Source organism: Adiantum capillus-veneris, chromosome 11 (genome assembly GCF_014529385.1).
Source record: "Adiantum capillus-veneris isolate H3 chromosome 11, ASM1452938v2, whole genome shotgun sequence".
NCBI lineage: Eukaryota > Viridiplantae > Streptophyta > Polypodiopsida > Polypodiales > Pteridaceae > Adiantum > Adiantum capillus-veneris.
Genome location: NC_140941.1, coordinates 84,147,207 through 84,168,256, shown reverse-complemented (window position 1 = coordinate 84,168,256; position 21,050 = coordinate 84,147,207). Strand labels below are relative to the sequence as shown.

General features: G+C 45.1%; 1 protein-coding gene across 5 annotated transcripts; it reads left to right on the top strand.

Annotated features, from left to right (window-relative positions):
• The first annotated feature begins 1,504 nt into the window (after window positions 1-1,504).
• Window positions 1,505-4,689, top strand: LOC147447563 (uncharacterized). 5 transcript variants are annotated; one of them, XM_086523296.1, is made up of 3 exons: window positions 1,506-1,637; window positions 1,833-1,906; window positions 3,355-4,689. In XM_086523296.1, exons 2-3 carry the CDS (start codon window positions 1,875-1,877, stop codon window positions 4,316-4,318), a joined length of 996 nt encoding a protein of 331 aa, XP_086379422.1. In that variant the 5' UTR covers window positions 1,506-1,637; window positions 1,833-1,874; the 3' UTR covers window positions 4,319-4,689. The 5 variants fall into 5 exon arrangements, with proteins under 5 accessions (XP_086379425.1, XP_086379422.1, XP_086379424.1 ...); XM_086523298.1 differs by having other exon boundaries at window positions 1,513-1,642; XM_086523297.1 differs by having other exon boundaries at window positions 1,624-1,642; window positions 1,807-1,906.
• The last annotated feature ends 16,361 nt before the right edge of the window (window positions 4,690-21,050 follow it).

The following is a 21,050-nucleotide window of genomic DNA, read 5'->3' as shown; positions in this document are numbered from 1 at the left end:
TAGAGGGGCTAGTTTTTTTAGTAAAATCTTTTTTTTTTTAAATGACGATAGTTTGTTAGCTTTGCTTTCTTACATTTGATTCAAGGAACAAGCATGCACGCAGTATTTTGTAAGAAAGGACTAGCATGGCCACTAACAATATCATCGTGAATTACTTCAAAAAAGTAATTGGCAATAGTATAATCGAAAAGCCTTAGACTAACAATATGATCATGAATTATGCAGACTCCCTCTCTCTCTCTCTCTCTCTCTCTCTCTCTCTCTCACTTGGAGGCAGCTAGAAAATCGAAAAGCCTTCGACTAACAATATCTTCGTGAATTATACTTCAAAAAAGTAATTGGCTACTGCTCAACAGTATAATCGAAAAGCCCTAGACTAACACTACCATTGTGATTTTTCCTTTTTGTCTATAGTAGCATCTTGCGATTGCAGACTGCTCTCTCTCTCTCTCTCTCTCTCTCTCTCTCTCTCTCTCTCTCTCTCTCTCTCTCTCTCTCTCTCTCGTTCAACAGCTCCTCAGCGGCTAGATGTTTAAGGTCTCTTGGGATAGTTTCTTACGACGTTAAAAGTCTCTTAGACTAACAATATCATCGTGAATTTTATTTTTTTGTCTATATTAGCATCTTGCAATTTTTTGCAGATTGCACTCTCTCTCTCTCTCTCTCTCTCTCTCTCTCTCTCTCTCTCTCTCGTTCAACTCCTCGCCGGCTAGATCTTTAAGGTCTCTTGGGATAGTTTCCTACGATGTTAAAACTCTCTTAGATTAACAATATCATTGTAATTTTATTTTTTTTGTCTATATTAGCATCTTGCAATTGCAGACTGCTCTCTCTCTCTCTCTCTCTCTCTCTCTCTCTCTCTCTCTCTCTCTCTCTCTCTCTCGTTTAACTCCTCGTCGGCTAGATCTTTAAGGTCTGTTGGGATAGTGTCCTACGACGTTAAAACTCTCTTAGACTAACAATATCATCGTGATTGTTTTTTGGTCTATATTACCATCTTGCGATTCCAAACCGCACTCTATCTCTCTCTCTCTCTCTCTCTCTCTCTATCTTTAAGATCTCTTGGAATAGTTTCCTATGACGTTAAAACTCTCTTCTTCTTCTTCTTCTTCTTCTCTCTCTCTCTCTCTCTCTCTCTCTCTCTCTCTCTCTAAGCCGTCAAAGGGGCAGCCTCAACAGCTGCCGTCTTTTGTCAAGGTCCAAGGTCATGGGGCAATACATCTAGACCATTAAATTCACAGTCATTTGTTGTCCCAATTAACATAGAAATGTTCCAAATTTTTGCCTTAAACTAAGTTCAACCCAACAACAAATTTTGAGATTTACTTCTAAATTTTTAAGTTTGAAGGTGAGAAAACCTACAAAATCTGGAGAAATTTAGTATAAAAGCCTTCAAAGTTAATCACACTACCTCTAGAATTTCTCATATGCAGGTTTGCCAAGTTTTTCGAGCATACTACTCTCTACACTTAAAGTGACGTCGTTTCCTAAGAAGGCGTTGGTGATGGGGCTGTTGACTACAAGGCAAGATCCAGGAACGGTAGGAGGTTGGACTTTTGAACCAAATCTGGTCAAAATGGACGCTTCAAACATCGGGGCCATCGGGCTGAGGCATGACGAGCAATTTCTGAGATCCGGTTAGGTCTCTCTCTCTCTCTCTCTCTCTCTCTCTCTCTCACACACACACACACACACACACACACACACACACACACACACACACTCAGTTGGATCCTTCCAGCAGTATGCCCTGCCCAACCAAGTATCTCGCACATTGGTGCTGTGTTTTTGTGCTCTTTTTGACAGCATTCTTTGCTTTCTTCTTCAAAAAGAACTACCCAGAAATCCTCCGCAGCCGCTACATTCCTACTCTCATGACGGTGCAGTCCATCGAAGTTGTTCCCAGGTACGCACCGGCACACGCATGCACACACAAATGTGTGGCATTTTGAAGTAGTCTAGAAGAGCAAATCTCTGTTGTGTCAGCATATACATGAATGAATACTTTTTCTTTTGAGGTACAATAGAAATTTGAAAGACGCAGCTGGGTATCGAACTTGGGTCTTTACACACCCGGACATCCACCTTAACCAGTAGGTTCCGAACCAGTTGGCATGGATGCATATTCTGCCAACATTAAGATTGAGGTCATACTATCTAGTATGAAATAGTTGGACATTACAAATGACAATAGCAACAGATTATAGATTCCTAAAAGAAAGTGGTGCCCCCACATCATGGCCTACCTAAATGGGGGGCATCCTTTGTATGTTGCAGAGTTTAAGACAGTGTTGGATCATGAGAGTATTAAGTGGTCGCTACTCACACTGATCGAAGGGTTGCAAGGCTAGATAGACAGCAGCACCTTCATGTGCATCCTTTGCTTAGTGCAGAGTTTAAGATAGTCTTGGATCATGAGAGTATCAAGTGGCTCACTACTCAGACTGATGGAAGGGCCGCAAGGCTTGATAGACAACAAGCCCTTCACGTACAAAAAAATTGGTACCTGCTAAAGAAGTTGGTTCGAACCACTTTGCGCAGTCACTTTAGAAGAAGGAGAAACTTTTGTTGACTCGGGCATTTGCATTTTCATGTGGCCCTTGCAGGCCTTGGCCAAGCTCTCGATGGATTCTCTTCACTTTCTTAGAGAAAGATATGCTGCCCCTATCCAATATGCACCACATTACGGTGGTTATGGCTATGCTTGGCTCTTTGGAAATGGTCCAATGGCCCTTGCAATACCATGATACCTAGCTAGTATTTGGACAAGCAAATTCCCAGCTGCTAGATTCTGAACTTGCCTTGAAGAAAAGCAGTAAAACTTTACAAGTCTTAGTGTAAAAACCGGCAAATCCTTCAGGATTTGACCTAAAAACCGGGAGAATTTTAACGGTGTCTTTTTTCTCTTCAGGAAGAAAAAACGTTTTTGGCGAGCCCCGATTAGGACTAACTAGCGTTTTTTATCCCTCTCAATCAACATAAATAGTAGATTCTTGTCTGGACTATCAAGCATGAGGGCAAAAAAGGGCTTCCTAAGCAGATCTTTTGTTGTTTTTTCAAACATACAATGGTATCATGGATGCAATGTGGAGGGCATATACCATGTCCAGCAATAGCCAGAATCCTTCGCAGAGCTTTATATATCATATCATGTTGATTACTTATGCAAAACTCATAACAATAATGAACATGTCAAGATCTACTTGTGAACATTTGATAGGGTGTTAACATACAATATATAGATAAATATGTATGTCTTCGACACGACACAAAAGGGGTTTGATCATCAAAGCAGTATTCTGTGGAAAAGTGATTGTGAGGCCATTGATTGATCAATTCTACTGTTGAAAACAGGTATTGCTGTGATCCGGATTGCGCATGCGATGAGATAGACGGATTAGTCTTGCAAAGCTGCAGCACAATGGCAGCTTATGCAGAATTGTTATCCCCGACATTGTGCGCTGCTACTGGGAATTCCTCACAATGTCCGCCCGAGGGTGCCGCAGCTGGTTGCAACAATGGTCGAAACTATTACAATTGCGGTTCTTATGGCTGCCAGTACTCTTCATGCTCGGGTACACACATAGAGCAGCAACTTTGCCAATTGCTATGTGACGTGTGTTACAATGTGCCTTACACCTTGGGGTTCATGGATAGACACAAGAAGAGCTGGAATGTAACCTTCAGTCCTGGTTTCGGCTTCAGTATCGACGACGCTAATGCTTACAAGGCCGCTCATCCTGTCAATTCGAGCATTATGGCCTACTACAAGCCATCGAATCCAGGAATTGTTCTGTTCAACATCGATTTTCATGCCCGTAAATGGGGCCTATTAGTACTCTTTGGATTCCCTCTCTTTGTAGCGACAGTTGTGCTCACACAGTATATGTTTACCGAATGCCTCCGCATGTGCTTGCCAGCATTGATGAAGCTTGATTTTCAGCTGAATACAGCTTTGTGGATAGGCATCATATGGCCCTTTATCATCTTACTTCCCATTCTGAAGGTAGGGTATGTAAAACCGAGTGGGGAGAAGGCACTGAACGTATTGATTCCGACGATAGCCGCATTCGGATGGCTTCCGCTGGTGCTTTACAGGCTTGAGCAACTGGGGTGGAGCAAAAAGGCTAGTTGGATACTTGCATTTGCTTTGCTCATCCTACCCCTTGGAGTTTTGTTGCCATGTACGCTTGTGTTAGTTCACTCCACTACCACTTCAATGTGCATGGGTGTGGTTGTGGGTGCCCTTTTGCTTCTGCTTGCAAGCTTTCTGATTGCCTCTCGGAAACAATTATTAGCTATTCGAATCTATCTCTGAGGAAATGATGTGCATATATTTCTTAAGATCTTATCAACTTGCCAGCCTTGCTGTTTTCCTCACCCCTTGCCCTTGTTAGCTATTCTTAAATGGCCTACACCAAAATAAAAGTGAAATTCTCACACATATTTTGCTACATGGCTTTCTATTCTGTGGACTAGAACGGCCATATACACCGCCCCACATGCTTATTGCACATCCGATTGGAGATGAGTACTCCCAGATCCCCTCTCTCATGTATTACCACAGAGCCAATTCTCCATAAGCTTACAAGGTTTTCATTTTAAGGCCAAGTGTAAATATGTATTAGTTTAAGATGTAAGCTTGTCCAAAGAGAAATGCACCCATGAAAAGGGTGAGTTTGATGTGTACATGGGTATGGCGTCCTCTAATTGTTGTAATAGAGAATCTCCTCAGATTGTTGGCTTAAGGGAAAGAGCTTGGTTTCTTGTCACATTCATGTTTGTTTTCAACTATCCTATTTCCACAGTGTCAACTAACAGCATTCATCTCCTAAAGGACATAGTTGATCAATGTTCAAGCTTGATCAACGGTCGAGGTGATTGTGTGAGTGCGGAAATTTTCAAGGTCAGCTACAAATTTCAAGTTTTTGGCTTGCTAGTGGCAAAGGCCTTAGGTTTGGTTGGGTTTTATTAGCTTACAAGAAAATGATGGTTTTAGGTGGATTACTTCAAAGCATTATTTGTTCTTTAATGCTAAATCTTTTTCTTTTTGGGCAATTCTCACATTATGTGAGAGTATTATATTATTAAGACTAAAAAAATTACATCATAACCTTGTGATAGACCAGCCATGACTATAAACAACGATCATACCAGGTCTGGCTAAGTGCTTAAGTGAAGGGTGAGTTTAGGAAACGAAAAGACACATGAAGGTGGAAAGTCAAAAGACATACCAAAGTGGAAAGTCAAAAGACGTTTTGTGTCTATAGAAAGAGGTGGTCGACTTCCAATTGGTCCATTTATGTTTCTCTTCTCTTTCATTTTTCCTTTAGTGTTTTCTTCTCTTTAAAGTGTCCTCTCTCTCTCTCTCTCTCTCTCTCTCTCTCTCTCTCTCTCTCTCTCTCTCTCGTGCGTGCAATGCTATATCCTTTCTTGTCACATCCAACCGATATTGTTGCAAATTTTGTCATTGCACCCATTTCTGCATGCTATAGGTAGGGCATTGTTTTCATTGTTGTTGAGAGATTCTTTAAATTGGGAATACCTTTTAATTTTTTTGAAGTCATTAAGAATACCTTTTAATTTTAACATGTTATGTTCCCATTTTCAATGCTATAGAATGTACAGATAATGCCCTTCCATGTACAGATACTCTATTTTATTCCCCTTCTAATGACAAGCCTTACGATAGGGAGATGGACATGAAATCCTATCCCCGATCCGTAGAGCCAAATTCCTTCCTTATAAAAAAAGATGACAAAATGTTTCCTGGTCGTTCTTATCCTCGTTGAAGATGGCTAATTAAGAACCTTATTTGCAGCTTTCTATTCAATTGAAAATTAGGAATCTACTGATTCTTATCCTCATTGTTATGAACTAATCCTCAGTAATAGGTACTTATTGACAAAAATAAGATCGTTTCCTAGTCATCCTTATCCTTTATTATCATGCAAGCCACCCTAATACGAGAGATGAGGCAAAACCACTAAACAAGACACTCACTTTTTTCTTATCTTCCCCTTTTTCAAACTGGTTTTCTAGGGGACTCAGAGACATTGACCAGGTGGCTAAGGAGGTCAATCTTTTGCCTAGGAAAATCATCACCTAAATTAGTTAGCTCTACACTTTCATTGGTAGACAAGGCCCTATGCGAGGATTCACAAAAAATGTTGTTTTCCTCCTGCTTTTCCGCTATACTTGGACAAGCATCTCTATGACTGCATCCTCAACCACATCCTTCTTATTGACTTTCTCCGTCGGTATACATGGATTCTCAACCAACGGCAGCTTGAGATCTCTATCAACCCGCTTCCACGTGGTTTGGATCTTTGGTTTACTGACAATCCCAGCCATAGGGTAGTTTCTAGCATAGTGGTCAATCATGTGACATTTGTAGCATGCAGTGGGGAATGAAGCAAATGCCAGCTCTTGCTGAAAAGCTCCAAAGCGTTGGTGCACCCAAAGTGTGTCGACCATAGAAAGTGGTACAAGCAAATGTATGTAGGATAGCATGTGCATGACAAAGGGCAATAGCAGGTACAAAGATCCTGGGCAGGCAGGTGGCATCGGATGTATATGCATAATGTGATTTTTTAGACCAGATGGGCTCCAGAATGGGCTAATTATGGTGGCATATGAAGGATGATCACATGGTTGGTTTTTGGCCTAGATGTGTAGAACTTGAAGTGTTGAAAGAGCGGGTCCAGACAGCTCGTCAATCGGAGCCACGGTGTGAAAGATATGGAGCTTTGAAGTTAGAGATGATTGGAGATCCGAGACGGATAGGGCAGATGGAGTCAGGTAGTCTGAGCTAGTTTGGACCTATTGCTGTGTAGTGCTTGATTTATAGAGCCTGCTGGTCTTTTCAAATCGGTAATCAGAGTCAGGATGAGAGAGAGATTAGCAAATGAAGGTTTGTCGGGGGTCGGTTTTGGGCACCTTGATTGCTTTGGAGAGCGTGCGATCTGGTGTTTTCTGAGACTCGACCACGTTTTGGATTCTTCTATGTTGTGTATGGATCTCGGAGCGTGAAGTTATTGCAGGTTGAAATATGACGATCCCGTCGACCGCAGATGAGCTGGTGTTTTTTTCCCATTTTGATGCTCGTTGTTCGAGGCCACACGGAGGTTGGAATGCAGTGGGATTGGCACGCTTTGAGGCAGGAAAATAGGGCTTTCCCGCGGAGTTTACAACTTGATCATTGGATTCCCAGGTAGTGAATGGCAAAGAACCCAGGAGAAGGAAAAAAAGGGATTTTTTTAAAAATTCAATTGGGGGCTTTTGGTGAATTTTTTCAAGCTTGGAGGGGAGCGAGCCTACGAGTGCCACGTGGCATCAGTAAGACTCACATGCGGGCGCATCAAACGCAACCTTGGGGTTTATATAACACACAATGGACTTTCATTAAGCAAAGCGTGGAGAGAAGCGAGAGCTCCAATCGAAGTCGGTTATGGCTGCTGGCAGGTGGGGTGGCTCTGCGCAGCGCCTGCAGCAGGCGGGAGAACATGGCTGTTTTGGTTGCCGCGCGTTTTCTATTGGTGAAGGGCGGTAGATTGGTGGCGCAATTGGTTGTTGACGTCGCCGGGCTAGTCCGAGGTGGTTTCTCACACTCGCAAGGGCATGAAGAGAGAGAGGGAGAGCATCGACGGTGCCCCCCAGGGTGTTGTTCATGTGTAAAGTTGGAGAGCAAGGTGCCGAGACCCAGCCAGGAGGTGGCTCCCAATGCAGTGGAAGAAAGAGTAGAGAGTGGAAAGTCGGCCAAGTGTCCGAGCCATGCATATATGCTAAAAATGGAGTATGACATGTGTTGGGAAATGCAAAAAATGCCAAAAAAGGCTCAGCTGATTCCACGAGCCAAAAAACAACCTTTTGGTATTTTTACAACTTTGGTAATGCCATATAAAAGAGGTGTTCACAAAGTGGAGAGGGGAGGGTTCTTTTTGAAGGCAATTGAACCGGGGAGGACCAAGGATTGTGTGCTGCCGAGTTGCGGCTATGGAGTTGTGGTATTGAAGCAGGACTAGGAGGGCTACTGTTGATGTTTTGTGCTCGCCAAGGGTGTGCCCGCTTGAAGCTATCTTCTTCATGGTGTCGCCGTCATTGCTGTAATATGTGTCAATTCCTCCTTGCCTCTTCTCTTCTTTGTTGTGTGCGTGTGTTTTCGGGAGTGTATTGGAAATTGTGCCCCTCCACACACACACACACACACACACACACAATGGTTTGTTTGTGCGCAGAGGGATTGAGAGAGGTTGTGTGTGTGGTGGAGGGCATGAATCGAGCGGTTTAGGATGATTGGGCTATGTTTGTATTGTCACATTGAGTGTGCGCATATGCTTGTGAGCAAACGGGCGGTTTGCATGTGAATCGTGTGAGTTTTGAAGGTGAACTCTAGTGGTTAGGGGTGTTGTGTATATCCTGGGCTATAGAGAGGCGTGTTGACTGTGTGTCGGGTGTGTTCCCCCTTCCCAACGTCCCATGATTGGATGCACAAATTTCGGAATGGGTTGGTCCATGTGAATACACACCTTAATATCCAAATCGGATCTTATCTGCTACAACTTTGGCATGAAACGCAAACAACCCAACATTGAGGCAATGGAATGAGCATGATCATGTAGCCAACTCGAGAGGATTTTAAAAGTGACCCACACTAGACAAGAGTACATTAGACAAGAGTACATAACCTCTTTATCTAGTTAACATTTTGGTGTCCACGGCACAGCATATGCAGCAGACGATGCACAATTTCCACCCAATCCCATAAGCCTTGAGTCATCATCCATTTTTCCACTACCCATTTTTCACAACATGTCTTCAAGCTTTGTAAGAAGACATTGGGACTAGAGTCAACTTGCGTCGCAAATCTATCATCACCCTTGCTTTGGTTGAACACATTTACACCGTGTAATAATTCCTCAAACTTTGTGCGCTAGCCAAAAGGGGATGGCTCATGAACCCTTGCATACTATGGGTGTGGCATGATTTTTACCCTCAGACGCAAAGAAGAATTCTAGTTTGGAAGATTCTACTGCATCCAAATCCATCCTATGTAGCTCGTCGCTTGGATTCCCTTCGTGGACATACTTGGCCACATTAAACTGCCTTTTTGTGCCTATCTTCAGTTCTTGTGCCATGAGGTTGGCAACGGCCCTTTATTTGGATATGGCCAAGTGTTTCTAGTATAAGCGGAGTGGAACCTCTAACTCTTTACTTTTCAAGTCTACAAAAGTAGTTGAGGGCCCAACTTTGGTGAAAGTGTCTGTAGTGGCACCTCCTTAACTTTTACAGAATCCCCGGTGGTAGGAAAATGTAAAGCCTCTACTAACATTTCTTCAATTATGCAGAAAATGATCTTTTCCATGTTGGAACCTAATAATGTGGCAGTTTTTTCTTCTTGGATGGTTGATACTAGCTCATGAGCCCTTCTTTAATCTATGCCACAAGGGGGTAAAAATATCTATCAAATTGTCACAAACGGGAGCGCATAACAATATAAAATATACTCGGATAAATAGAATTTATCACTTAATATGGAAGCCAAAAGATATAGAGAGAAATAGATAGAGAGTGAGATATAGAGAGAAATAGATAGAGAATGAGAAGTCAAAAGATATAGAGAGAAATAGATAGAGAGTGAGAAGATCGACACAACATTGGGGACCAGAAGATGGGCTGGTCCCCCCCCCCGTAATAGTATCTTTATTACTGAGGAGAAGTCTATACAAACACTTGAACCGAACGTATTACCACGTTCGTTCTAGAATAAGACTTGATGGTTCCTGGAAGCCTCGGCTTCCTATTCCTAGGGCAAAACCCTATTCCAAGGAAATTCCTTCCTTATTCCAAATCCTCGAGAATCAAGGTTCTCGCCTCTGGATCTCACCTTCGAGACTCAGGGCATGAAATCCTTGCAACTCTTTTCTAACTCTGTTTCCAGAGTCCTCTTCCTGCAGATTAACTCCGCTTTCCTAGACACGAAGTCCTTCCCTTGGGAATTTCAACTTCCGGATCACATCTCGAGAGTCTACCTCTCTTCGATCAGTGGCTTTGCTTCCCAAACTCGGCTACGAAACCCTTGGGCTGATCTGGCTCTAGTTCCTCATAGCGCTTTTCTCCTGCAAAGGCTCGTGCCTTCCTCTGCTCCTACTCCCTCACGAAGAGGAAGTACACCTGCAATCAAATACTTAGAGATCATAACATGAAAATCATACCTTCAAAGTCTCGACGCTCATAACACAACTCGGTTCTCGAAAAAGAAATTCCCCGAAAGAGATCTCTGTATAGAAAATCCTCTCTTCCAATCCTACACACAAAAGAGGTGTGTTCTCGGGTTCCTTCTTGAAAATCAGCCTCGTCTACGACGTTTATGGGCTGAAAACAGAGATAAACAGCAGCTTGTCGCGATGGAAACACGCTCCGTAGGCACTTCTTCGCGAGGGAACTCGCGCACTGGGTCTTGGCGACATCTGGTACACTTGGGGCAGCCATGGGCATCACTGGCAACGTCTTCTTTACGGGTGAAATCTGCAGCAACATCTCCTCCTTGCAAAGATTGGTCTTCCCTCTGGGGGAGGGCGTGTGATGCTTTATAGCTCCTCGGCCATGGCAAAGATAGCTGCTTGCGTAGAGATCGCGGCCATTTTATTTTATTTTTCCCCCGCTGTTCTGCCAGAAAGAGAGAAAGAGAAAACGTTGGCTAATCTGTTGCCTTATTTATCAGATGGCTACCCACTTATTAAGTGGGCGACCGGCGTATTTTAAAAATAGTCTCAACCTGCCGAAAAACTCAATAAAACTTTATAAGTTAAAAACAATGCTTTCACAGCACTTCCCAAGCGTCCTTGGATGCAATCACATGCACAGTTGCAATGCAGACATAGACTTCCTCGCGGGAAAGCATCTGCTTTCCCGAAAAGCAATCCGGCTTTCTCAGGAAGCATCTGTTTTTCCTCAAAGTTTCCTTTGAACCCATCTTCATTCAAGTGCTTGCTTTTCCTTGTGCACAATTCTAACACAGTTCGGAATTTCCCCTTGACTATAGATATCCCCTTTCCGATGCACCCGTCACCCACCTTGTGACGCATCAGGAATACCCATCACCTAGTCCTTTCCTACCGAACTTACGGTACAATCTCCTTCGTGATGGTCTATGTCACCCATCCTATGACGCATCAGAGATGTCCGTTCCCGGATGGTCGGATACTTCTTTCCGATGCTCCTTGTCACCCATCCGATGTGACACATCAGAAGTACCCCTTCCTGATGGCCTTAAAGATATTCCCGTTCTCAGTGCTCCGCTCCCATCATTGCTTTGAATGACGCACTAGGAATACTCTGTACTCGGATGTCTCCGGTGAGAAAAACCCTATCACTTAAAATTCCAATAATTCATTTAGAATTATTTTTCCTTGGTGTTCCAAGCGAGAAAACCCTCTCACTTATAAATCCAATAATTCATTTAGAATTATTTTTCTGTCAGATAAAGCCAATTTAGCAACATCCCTCTCACTTATAAACAGTTTTCCTCAACTGTAGAGGTCCAATTGAATTGCCGGGGAGAAACCGGAAAGATTTCAAATCTTGCTCAATGGTGAGTTGAGCTGGTCCTTTCTCAGTAGAGAACTTAAAAGTAAATTAAAGAAAAAAAATTCATAATCCAACACTTACCTTACCAGTTCATGTCCTTCCTCTAGTACCTCGAGGATATCCTTCACCATTCATCAAACTTACGAGCCATGTAAGAACTTATCATTCGCGTCTTTCCGAGAATCCGTTAACTCAATTCCACCTTCTCAATCCCGAGAAGAATAATCCTCCTAAAAATCAATTTAGGTCTATGTCCTTGCGCATAACCTTGCGCTATTAGTCTTGAGGATATTAAACCTCTTGTGTCCTCCCGCATAGGGCATGTCGAGAGTATTAAGCTCATGTGAATCTTCCTGCGGGCAGACAAAGTATGTCATCTTACCAAAGTAAGTTCTTATTCCGGGCCTTTGCTTTGTGTAGGCCAATTGTTCTGATCCAAAGTTTCCTTATCTGAGACTCTGTTAACTTGATTCCGTCTTCTCAAATTTGAGAAGAATAATCTTTCTAGAAATTAATCTAGGTATCTGTCCTTGCGCATAACCTTGCGCTAGTAGTCCTGAGGATATTAAACCTCTTGTGTCCTCCCATATAGGGAATGCCCAAGTCATAGAGCATTAACCTCGATGTCTTTCTTTCACAATTTGCGATCACCTTAAAGAAGGTTCTTGTTTCGGGCCGTCGCTCAATGTAGGCGGACGGTTCCAATCCGAAGATTCCTTGTGTACGGCGGCACTTCCTTCCAATCTTTTCCTCCTGCGAGTTATTACCACCAGCAGTGTTTTCCCGACGCCCATTAGAGTCTGTTTCTTTCAGAATCATAAAAAATGATTCACCTTGCGAGCATTAATGACGCCTTGCAAAATCTCGGGCAGATAGGATTCTAGCCATAGCATTTTCTGAACGTACGTTCAAACCCGGTTCACAATAGAGCGAACCCTCTTTGATTCTCAGGGATGTTCTCCCATATGTAATTCTTACCATTTTGAAACGGTTGGCGAACTATATTCTTATAAACATACTAGTTCGAATTTATTCCAGCAGCGTGTAAATGCTACTTGACTTGCTCATGGAGAAACATATACCACAACCAAAAGTTGCTACTGTAATGGTAAAGGCACATAGCGTTGGAGAGGGGGAATGGGGAACACACCCGACACACACGCAATGGCCCCTATATAGCTCAAGGTATTCACAGCACCCCTGTCCTCTCGAAAACACCTTCAAAACAAGCAACTCACACTAACAGGGCCTCGCCTGCACTTCGCCCAATGCACAAACACTCTGCACAATCCTCAGACAGCTAACACACCGATCTTGCCCGCTTCTCGCACTTCCACAATTCAACACCTCTCTCTCTTTTTCTCTCACACACAGGGGACCCGGGGGGACGCACATGCTCACACACACCGGCACCACACACCTTGGGGACGAGCAAAGAAGAAAAGGGGGGAAAGACGACGCCAAAACCGGCAATGATAGCTTCTCCTTCAAACAAAAAACCTGTACAAGATCGATATAGTCTACTCATAGCCACCCTATAGCCATCACTATTTCACACAGAGGGGCACACACTTCCCTCAGAGTTCGATTCTGTCGGCACACGCCTCGACAGAAAATCTAACTCTGGCTTCGCTCCGACAACAACTTTTCGTCTTCGTAGCCTTCAGTGGCTACCTCTCCTGCAAAGCCTTTGCGCTTTCGAGCCGCTTCACGGCAATCCACAATCTTGTGCGGCTCGACTCTTCGAGCGCACGCAAAAAAAAACCCGTCTCCTCCTCTTCCTCCCAAGCAAGAAGGAAAAAAAAACCCCTCTTCTCGAAGGCCGTTGCCCCCCTTTGTTTCTTCCTTTTTCCCCAATTTAAAAAAAGAACTTCTTGAGCAATAGCCTGGCGCTAGAGGCTTTGAGTCCTCCCCTTTTTTACATAAACTTCCCTTTTCTTTTACTTCTCTTCAAAGTATTGGACATCTTCTTTTGTAAACTCTAGCCACCACTCTTTAACTTTACAATTGATAACCAAGGTAGAGTTTTGACATAAGTTTTCCATGATGTCGGTGCTTCGCGTGCTCAAATTTGTCAGATGAGTTTCTTTCAGTCACGCCTAATGAGAATTTTATCGTGTTGATTCCGAATTCCAACCCTTGTCCACCCCTCAATGTCACGCTAGCCTCGAAAAACATGTCCGAAAATGGGAAAAAAAACATCCGATCTCTTTTCATCATGGTTGCTTGCCTATTGGAACTGTGCGTATCGCGATGCCCATGACTCTGATCGGTGATCCGTAAATTTTGGCTAACTCCCCACATCACATACAATTTTCTAGAATCTTGGCGAGCTTAAAAAACATGCCTGTCATCGTGCCTACCAAACGCCGTCCGGTGAGCACATACTCGACCCCCGCCAAATATTCCACAGGCCATAACTTGCCCGTTTGAGCTCCAAACGGAAATCCGAAAAGACCGGCATGCTCCACAGATCAAACACTTCACATATATTCACTGATCACGATTTTGTCTGCCTGTGTGTACCTGCCCTGTCCGTCGAGATCTGTGAACGCATTCCACTTCAACTTGCCATATCTTGCACATCTGGGCTCCGTTTGACGAGCCGCCTGGATTTGCTCGAAAACGACATCAAGCACCACATTTCGGCACACAAAATCACTTTGGACACATGAGGCCACCATCCAATTTAGCACCTGGCATCATACCACCGGCCTAAAAAGCCACATCAAACATACATTTCCACATCCACCTCGTTGCAGCCGCACTACCACCATACCATGCACCAGCTTGCATATATATCACTGCATGGGCCATCTTCTACCGTCAACAGCATTTGGCTGTACCATCATTGCCCACCCCCTCGTTGAGCATTTATGCTCAACCAAAAGCATACTCACTGCACACCAGAACGGCATAACCACACCAACACTGAGCAAACCTCAAACCACACCACAACCTATATGTACAATATATACATAGCTCCTGCTGGCCTTCCCTTAGGCGGGTTGCCGAACCCCCTGCTTTATCCATTATCATCCACCAGGGTCAAACACCTGGCACTGGTCTTGTCCATCCACAAGTAGCAATTCCCTGTAGTGTTGCACCCCAACACAAACACAATAGTGCACCCAAAGTGCACACAACATAGCCTCACTGCTCCACGCAGCCACTGGCATCCAAGCACTCAAAAGATCACTATCGTGCTCACCACTTTGCCCAACGGCCACACCAACAGACATACCAGCATCGATGGGCAAACCAACATTGACGGACAAACCTGACCCTCCCACCCAACCATGTAAAGTGGAGGACTCCTCCACAGACTCCTGTAAAAAACTGGCGACATGCCCACTGCAATGCTGCACTCATAAGCATGGCTTTCACGACCCAATGGCACATCTCCCTTGACGGCTTCATAGCACCCATAGCCTGCTCTTCCTCTTCACCCATGGCCAAATGCACCTATTCATCACCCAAAGGCCTCTCTAACGACATCATACCATCGCAGTCCATGTCTATGGCATCCTCAAACACCGTATCCTCATGCCCATCCAAACCAAGAGAGCCACATGGCTCCACCAATGCCTCTTGCATACCATCCTCTTCAATCTGTTCATTTTCCACCTCCATGGAAGCTTCCTCTTTGGCCAAGCTCCGTACCTGCTTCATTATCAAAGCACACTGCATGGCCACTTTAACCAACATCACCATAAGCATGGTGCCGCACAAAAACTTTGCATGCATATCCTCAGCCCCAAGCTTAGGCACTTTCACCTGCATTTCAGCCACATTGGCAACCATCACATCTTTATATACCAAACTAGGCAGCTCTACTTGTACCATCTCAGGCTCACTAGAGTCCATCTCTTCGCCATAGGATGTGGACCCGTCCTCTTCACCTGTATCCCACAAACTTGAGCTCAAACTCCCATCTCCATCATTGCCATAGGCCGACTCGGCACCTGTATTCACATCCTTTAGCAGCTCCAAAAGAGCTTGGCTACTGCCAACTTGGCTCTACACACTCTCATCTTCCAAATCTGTCTACTGCGTGCAGACCATCAAACCAAGCCTTCGCTTTTCCTCGCAGCACCAAGGGCACCGTACGCACCTTGTCATCATCACCTGTCATCTGCAATGATAGCAGGAACAACTCAAAATCCGCCAGCCAGTCGTCCGTATCCTCGCTTCCACTGAAGATCGGGCCACTGCTTTGCCACATCCTTGCTTCCAATCACATCACCGAGGAGCTATTAGTGCGCTCCTCCGTGGGGGCACCAGAAGATGGAGAGGGGGAATGGGGAACACACCCGACACACACGCAATGGCCCCTATATAGCTCAAGGTATTCACAACACCCCTGTCCTCTCGAAAACACCTTCAAAACAAGCAACTCACACTAACAGGGCCTCGCCTGCACTTCGCCCAACGCACAAACACTCTGCACAATCCTCAGACAGCTACCACACCGATCTTGCCCGCTTCTCGCACTTCCACAATTCAACACCTCTCTCTCTTTTTCTCTCACACAGGGCCCCCGGGGGGGCGCACACGCTCACACACACCGGCACCACACACCTTGGGGACGAGCAAAGAAGAAAAGGGGGGAAGGGGGGAAAGACGACGCCAAAACCTGCAATGATATCTTCTCCTTTAAACAAAAAAACTTGTACAGGATCGATATGGTCTACTCATAGCCGCACACTATAGCCATCACTATTTCACACAGAGGGGCACACACTTCCCTCAGAGTTCGATTTCGTCGGCACACGCCTCGACAGAAAATCTAACTCTGGCTTCGCTCCGACAACAGCTTTTCGTCTTCGTAGCCTTCAGTGGCTACCTCTCCTGCAAGGCCTTTGCGCTTTCGAGCCGCTTCACGACAATCCACAATCTTGTGCGGCTCGACTCCTCGAGTGCATGCAAAAAAAACCCCTGTCTGCTCCTCTTCCTCCCAAGCAAGAAGGAAAAAAAAAAACCCCCCTCTTCTCGAAGGCCGCTGCCCCCCTTTGTTTCTTCCTTTTTCCCCAATTAAAAAAAAAACCTTCTTTAGCAATAGCGCCTGGTGCTACTGGCTCTACGCTCCCATTAACGGGAATCTCACTAGATCCCCCCGCCAAAAAAAAGGCCCAAAATGGCCCCTCTCTCTCCTCTCTCTTCCCCGCGTCGACCTCTGCTCTCCAGCTCCGATGGCGACCTCTGCCTTGCAGGTCCGATCGAAACCCTCCTCCGCGATGCACCTAGCTGTGCGAGAAACCACATAGCTACTTGCACGGATTTATAGCTATGATAGCCCAAAGGAGCGCACACCATGCCTTTCGCTATGAGACAGAGAGACGCAGCCGTTAGGCTCAACGCGCGCGTACACACAGACAGACACGGCTGAATCTGGATTCTGATCCACAACTAAATATCAAATATCCCTCTCTCTCTCTCTCTCTCTCTCTGCGCGATTCGTGCCACTTGGCCAGCGTCACGTCACCCTTTCCTTGCCTTTTCTCTCGCCTCACTCCAGAGTCGACGAATCTTGCTTGATTCCTTTTAATGAGACGTGCTTGCAAAATTGGGCACGCCTACTGGCTTTGAGTCCTCCCCTTTTTTACATAAACTTCCCTTTTCTTTTACTTCTCCTCAAAGTACTGGACATTCCTCTTCTTTTGTAAACTCCAGCAACCACTCTTTAACTTTACAATTGATAACCAAGGTAGAGTTTTGATGTAAGGTTTCCATGATGTCGATGCTTCGCGTGCTCAAATTCGTCAGATGAGTTTCTTCCAGTCACGCCACGTGAGAATTTCATCGTGCTGATTCCGAATTCCAACCCTTGTCCACCCCTCGATGTCACGCTAGCCTCGAAAAACATGTCCGAAAATGGAAAAAAAACATCCGATCTCTTTTCATCACAGTTGCTTGCCTATTGGAACTGTGCGTATCGCGATGCCCATGACTCTGATCGGTGATCCGCAAATTTTGGCTAACTCCCCACATCGCATACAATTTTCTAGAATCTTGGCGAGCTTAAAAAACATGCCTGTCAGCGCGCCTACCAAACGCCGTCTGGTGAGCACATACGCGACCCCCGATAAATATTCCGCAGGCCATAACTTGCCCGTCTGAGCTCCAAACGGAAATCCGAAAAGACCGGCATGCTCCACAGTGTTGGGAGCGGAGAGCACACACACAGAGAGCCAACATGAAGAGGGAGATAGACACAGTGTGTGGCGGGGCGGTACTCACACTACAATGTGTAGTTATGAGTATATTTATTATGAATGAGTAAATGAATGGCTGTACATGGGCGGCTGAACAACGGGCAGCCGGGCACACGGGCCTTTAACCCAACAATCTCCCACTTAAAGGCAGTGTGCCTTTAAAGTGGCCAAAGTACAGCAAAAGAAGTCAAGCCATACCCATCAGCGATCTGCAGTGTGCAAACCGCTGTGAGGCTAACGACTTCGTGAGTAGATCAGCAGGGTTATCGTCAGTGTGTACCTTGACAAGCTCTATGCGCTTGTCCTCTAGCACCTCTCGTATGAAGTGATACCTCACCTCAATGTGCTTTGTCTTCGCATGGAAGACAGGATTCCGTGCCAATGCTATGGCACTCTAGCTATCACAATGTAGAATCGGAGCATCACAAGCCATACCAAGATCTCCCACTAGTCGTGAGAGCCATACGGCCTCCTTGGCAGCCTCAGTGGCAGCCATATATTCAGCCTCTGTAGTGCTCAAAGCAACGCATGGCTGTAAACGTGATGCCCACGAAACCGGTCCACCTGCAGCTGTGAACACATAGCCGCTAGTAGACTTCCTCGAGTCCACTGACCCTGCATAGTCTGAATCTGTATATCCGCAAACAGACATATCCTTCTCACCATAACATAGGGACAACTCTGAAGTCCCTCTCAAGTATCTGAGAATACCTCTCACTGCATCCCAATGACGCTTGCCCGGGTTAGACATGTACCTGCTAACCACACCAACTGCATGAGCAAGATCTGGACGCGTAGCCACCATGGCATACATTAAGGAACCAACAGCTGACGCATAGGGAATCTGAGACATCTCTGTAGTCTCCAAATCTGTCTGAGGGCAGTCATCATGGCTGAGTTTTACATATGGAGGCAACGGGGTACTAATGGCCTTCCCCCCTTCCATATGAAAACGCTCAAGCACCCTGTCAATGTACTCTTTCTGACTAAGAAAGAGCATCTTGCGAGAACGATCACGAGTGATCCGCATACCCAAAATATGACTGGCATCCCCAAGATCCTTCATGGAAAAGGTCTCATGTAGCCTATGTTTCAAGGCATCCACATCAGAAATACACTTCCCTGCGATCAGCATGTCATCCACATACAAAACCAAAACAATAAGACTACCATCTGCAGCCTTGCGAGTATAGAGGCATGGGTCCTCATAACTGCGTACATAACCCAATGAACTCATGAATGCATCAAACTTACGATACCATTCACGAGATGATTGCTTCAGCCCATACAAGGTCTTAAGAAGCCGGCATACCATCTTCTTTGAACCATGAATAACAAACCCACTTGGTTGCTCCATGTACAAATCCTCGTGCAAGTCCGGATGTAAGAAAGCTATCTTTACATCCATTTGCTTCAACTCCATGTCTTCTGTAGCTACCAAGGCAAACAACATACGCAAAGTAGACATCTTCACCACTGGGGAGAAGATCTCGTCAAAATCAATGCCCTTCTGTTGCTTGAATCCTTTAGCCACAAGCCTTGCTTTGTACCTAGGCTTTGCATCCATTGAACACAATTTTATCTTGTAAACCCACTTGCATGGTAGTGCCTTCTTACCCTTTGGCAAAGGAGTAAGCTCCCACGTTTTATTTTGGATCAACGAATCCATCTCTGACTGCATAGCCTGCTCCCACTTGAGCTTGTCAACACTAGACATGGCCTCATCATAACATGATGGCTCCCCGCAATCAGTCAACAATACATAATCCATAGAAGGCACAAAACGCTGAGGCTGTCTTGCACGCCGCTCTGAACGCCTCAAAGACTGTGCAGGAGGTGCATCTGGCTGTCCCACATCTACATGATCTCCCAACAAGGGCTGATCTCCCACTTGAGGGTCAATGGGCTGCCCACGAGCAGCCATGGGACCATCATACCGATGACCATCCTCCTCAAATATCACACGCCGAACCTCAACCGTTCGCGGTGATGCTCTATACATAGAGTCCTCATGAAAAACAACATCATGGCTGCGCACAATCTCCTGTCAATAGGATCCCACAATCGATAACCCATCTCACCAGAGCTACCATAACCCAAGAAGATACATCTCTTGCTCTTTGGATCCAATTTGCTGCGTTTTGCCTTAGGTACATGTACATAAGCTTCACAGCCAAAAACACGAAGGTGACCATACGAAGGTGGCAAACCTGTCCATACCTCTTCAGGCACTTTGAAGCCCAAAGGAACACTAGGTGAACGATTTATCAAATGCACAGAAGTGGCAACAGCTTCAGCCCAAAATCCATTTGACAAACCAGCCATAGAAAGCATACTACGGACTTTTTCCTGTATAGTCCTGTTCATGCGCTCTGCCACACCATTTTGAGGAGGTGTATAGGGAGCACTAAGCTCGCGCCGTATACCCTTCTCAACACATAATGTTGTGAAAGCATGAGACATAAATTCACCCCCATTGTCCGTACGTAAGCACTTCAACTTACAACCTGATTGGTTCTCAACAAGAGCCAACCATTGCTTAAATATATCAAACACCATATCCTTCTTACGAATGGGGTATGCCCATACCTTCCTGCTAGCATCATTAATGAACGTAACAAAGTACATAGCACCTCCAAGAGAAGCATTGGGCATCGGCCCACATACATCACTATGCACCAAAGCTAGCTTTTCCAAAGATCTGTGTGGAACACTTTTCTTATGAGAAGACCGAGCATGTCGACCATAAAGGCAATGCTCACAAAACTCAAAACCACCAAAATCTGAAACGGGAATGTAATCCGCACGTGCCAACAACTTCAAACCTTTTAGTGACATATGCCCCAAACGCTGATGCCATAAAGAAGCAGGAGGTTGCTCAGTGATCCCCACAATGTGATCAGCCACACTAGCTACACAAAGGGAATACAACGTATTCCTCTTAGCACCTTTAACCAAAACAAGGCTGCCCTTAGTGATCTTCCAACCTCCATCACCAAAAGATACATTGAAACCAAGTGAATCCAACTGACCCACACTAATCAAGCTTTTTGCAAGAGCCAGCACATGACGCATACGCTGCAAGACAAACGTAGTAGAGTTTGGCATAGCCAAATGAATATCCCCAATGCCATGAATCTGCATAGAACGCCCATCGGCAATCCTGACAATACCTGTGCTCGAAGCATCGTAGTCATGAAACCACGACCTATGAGGCGTAACGTGAAAAGAAGCACCACTGTCAAT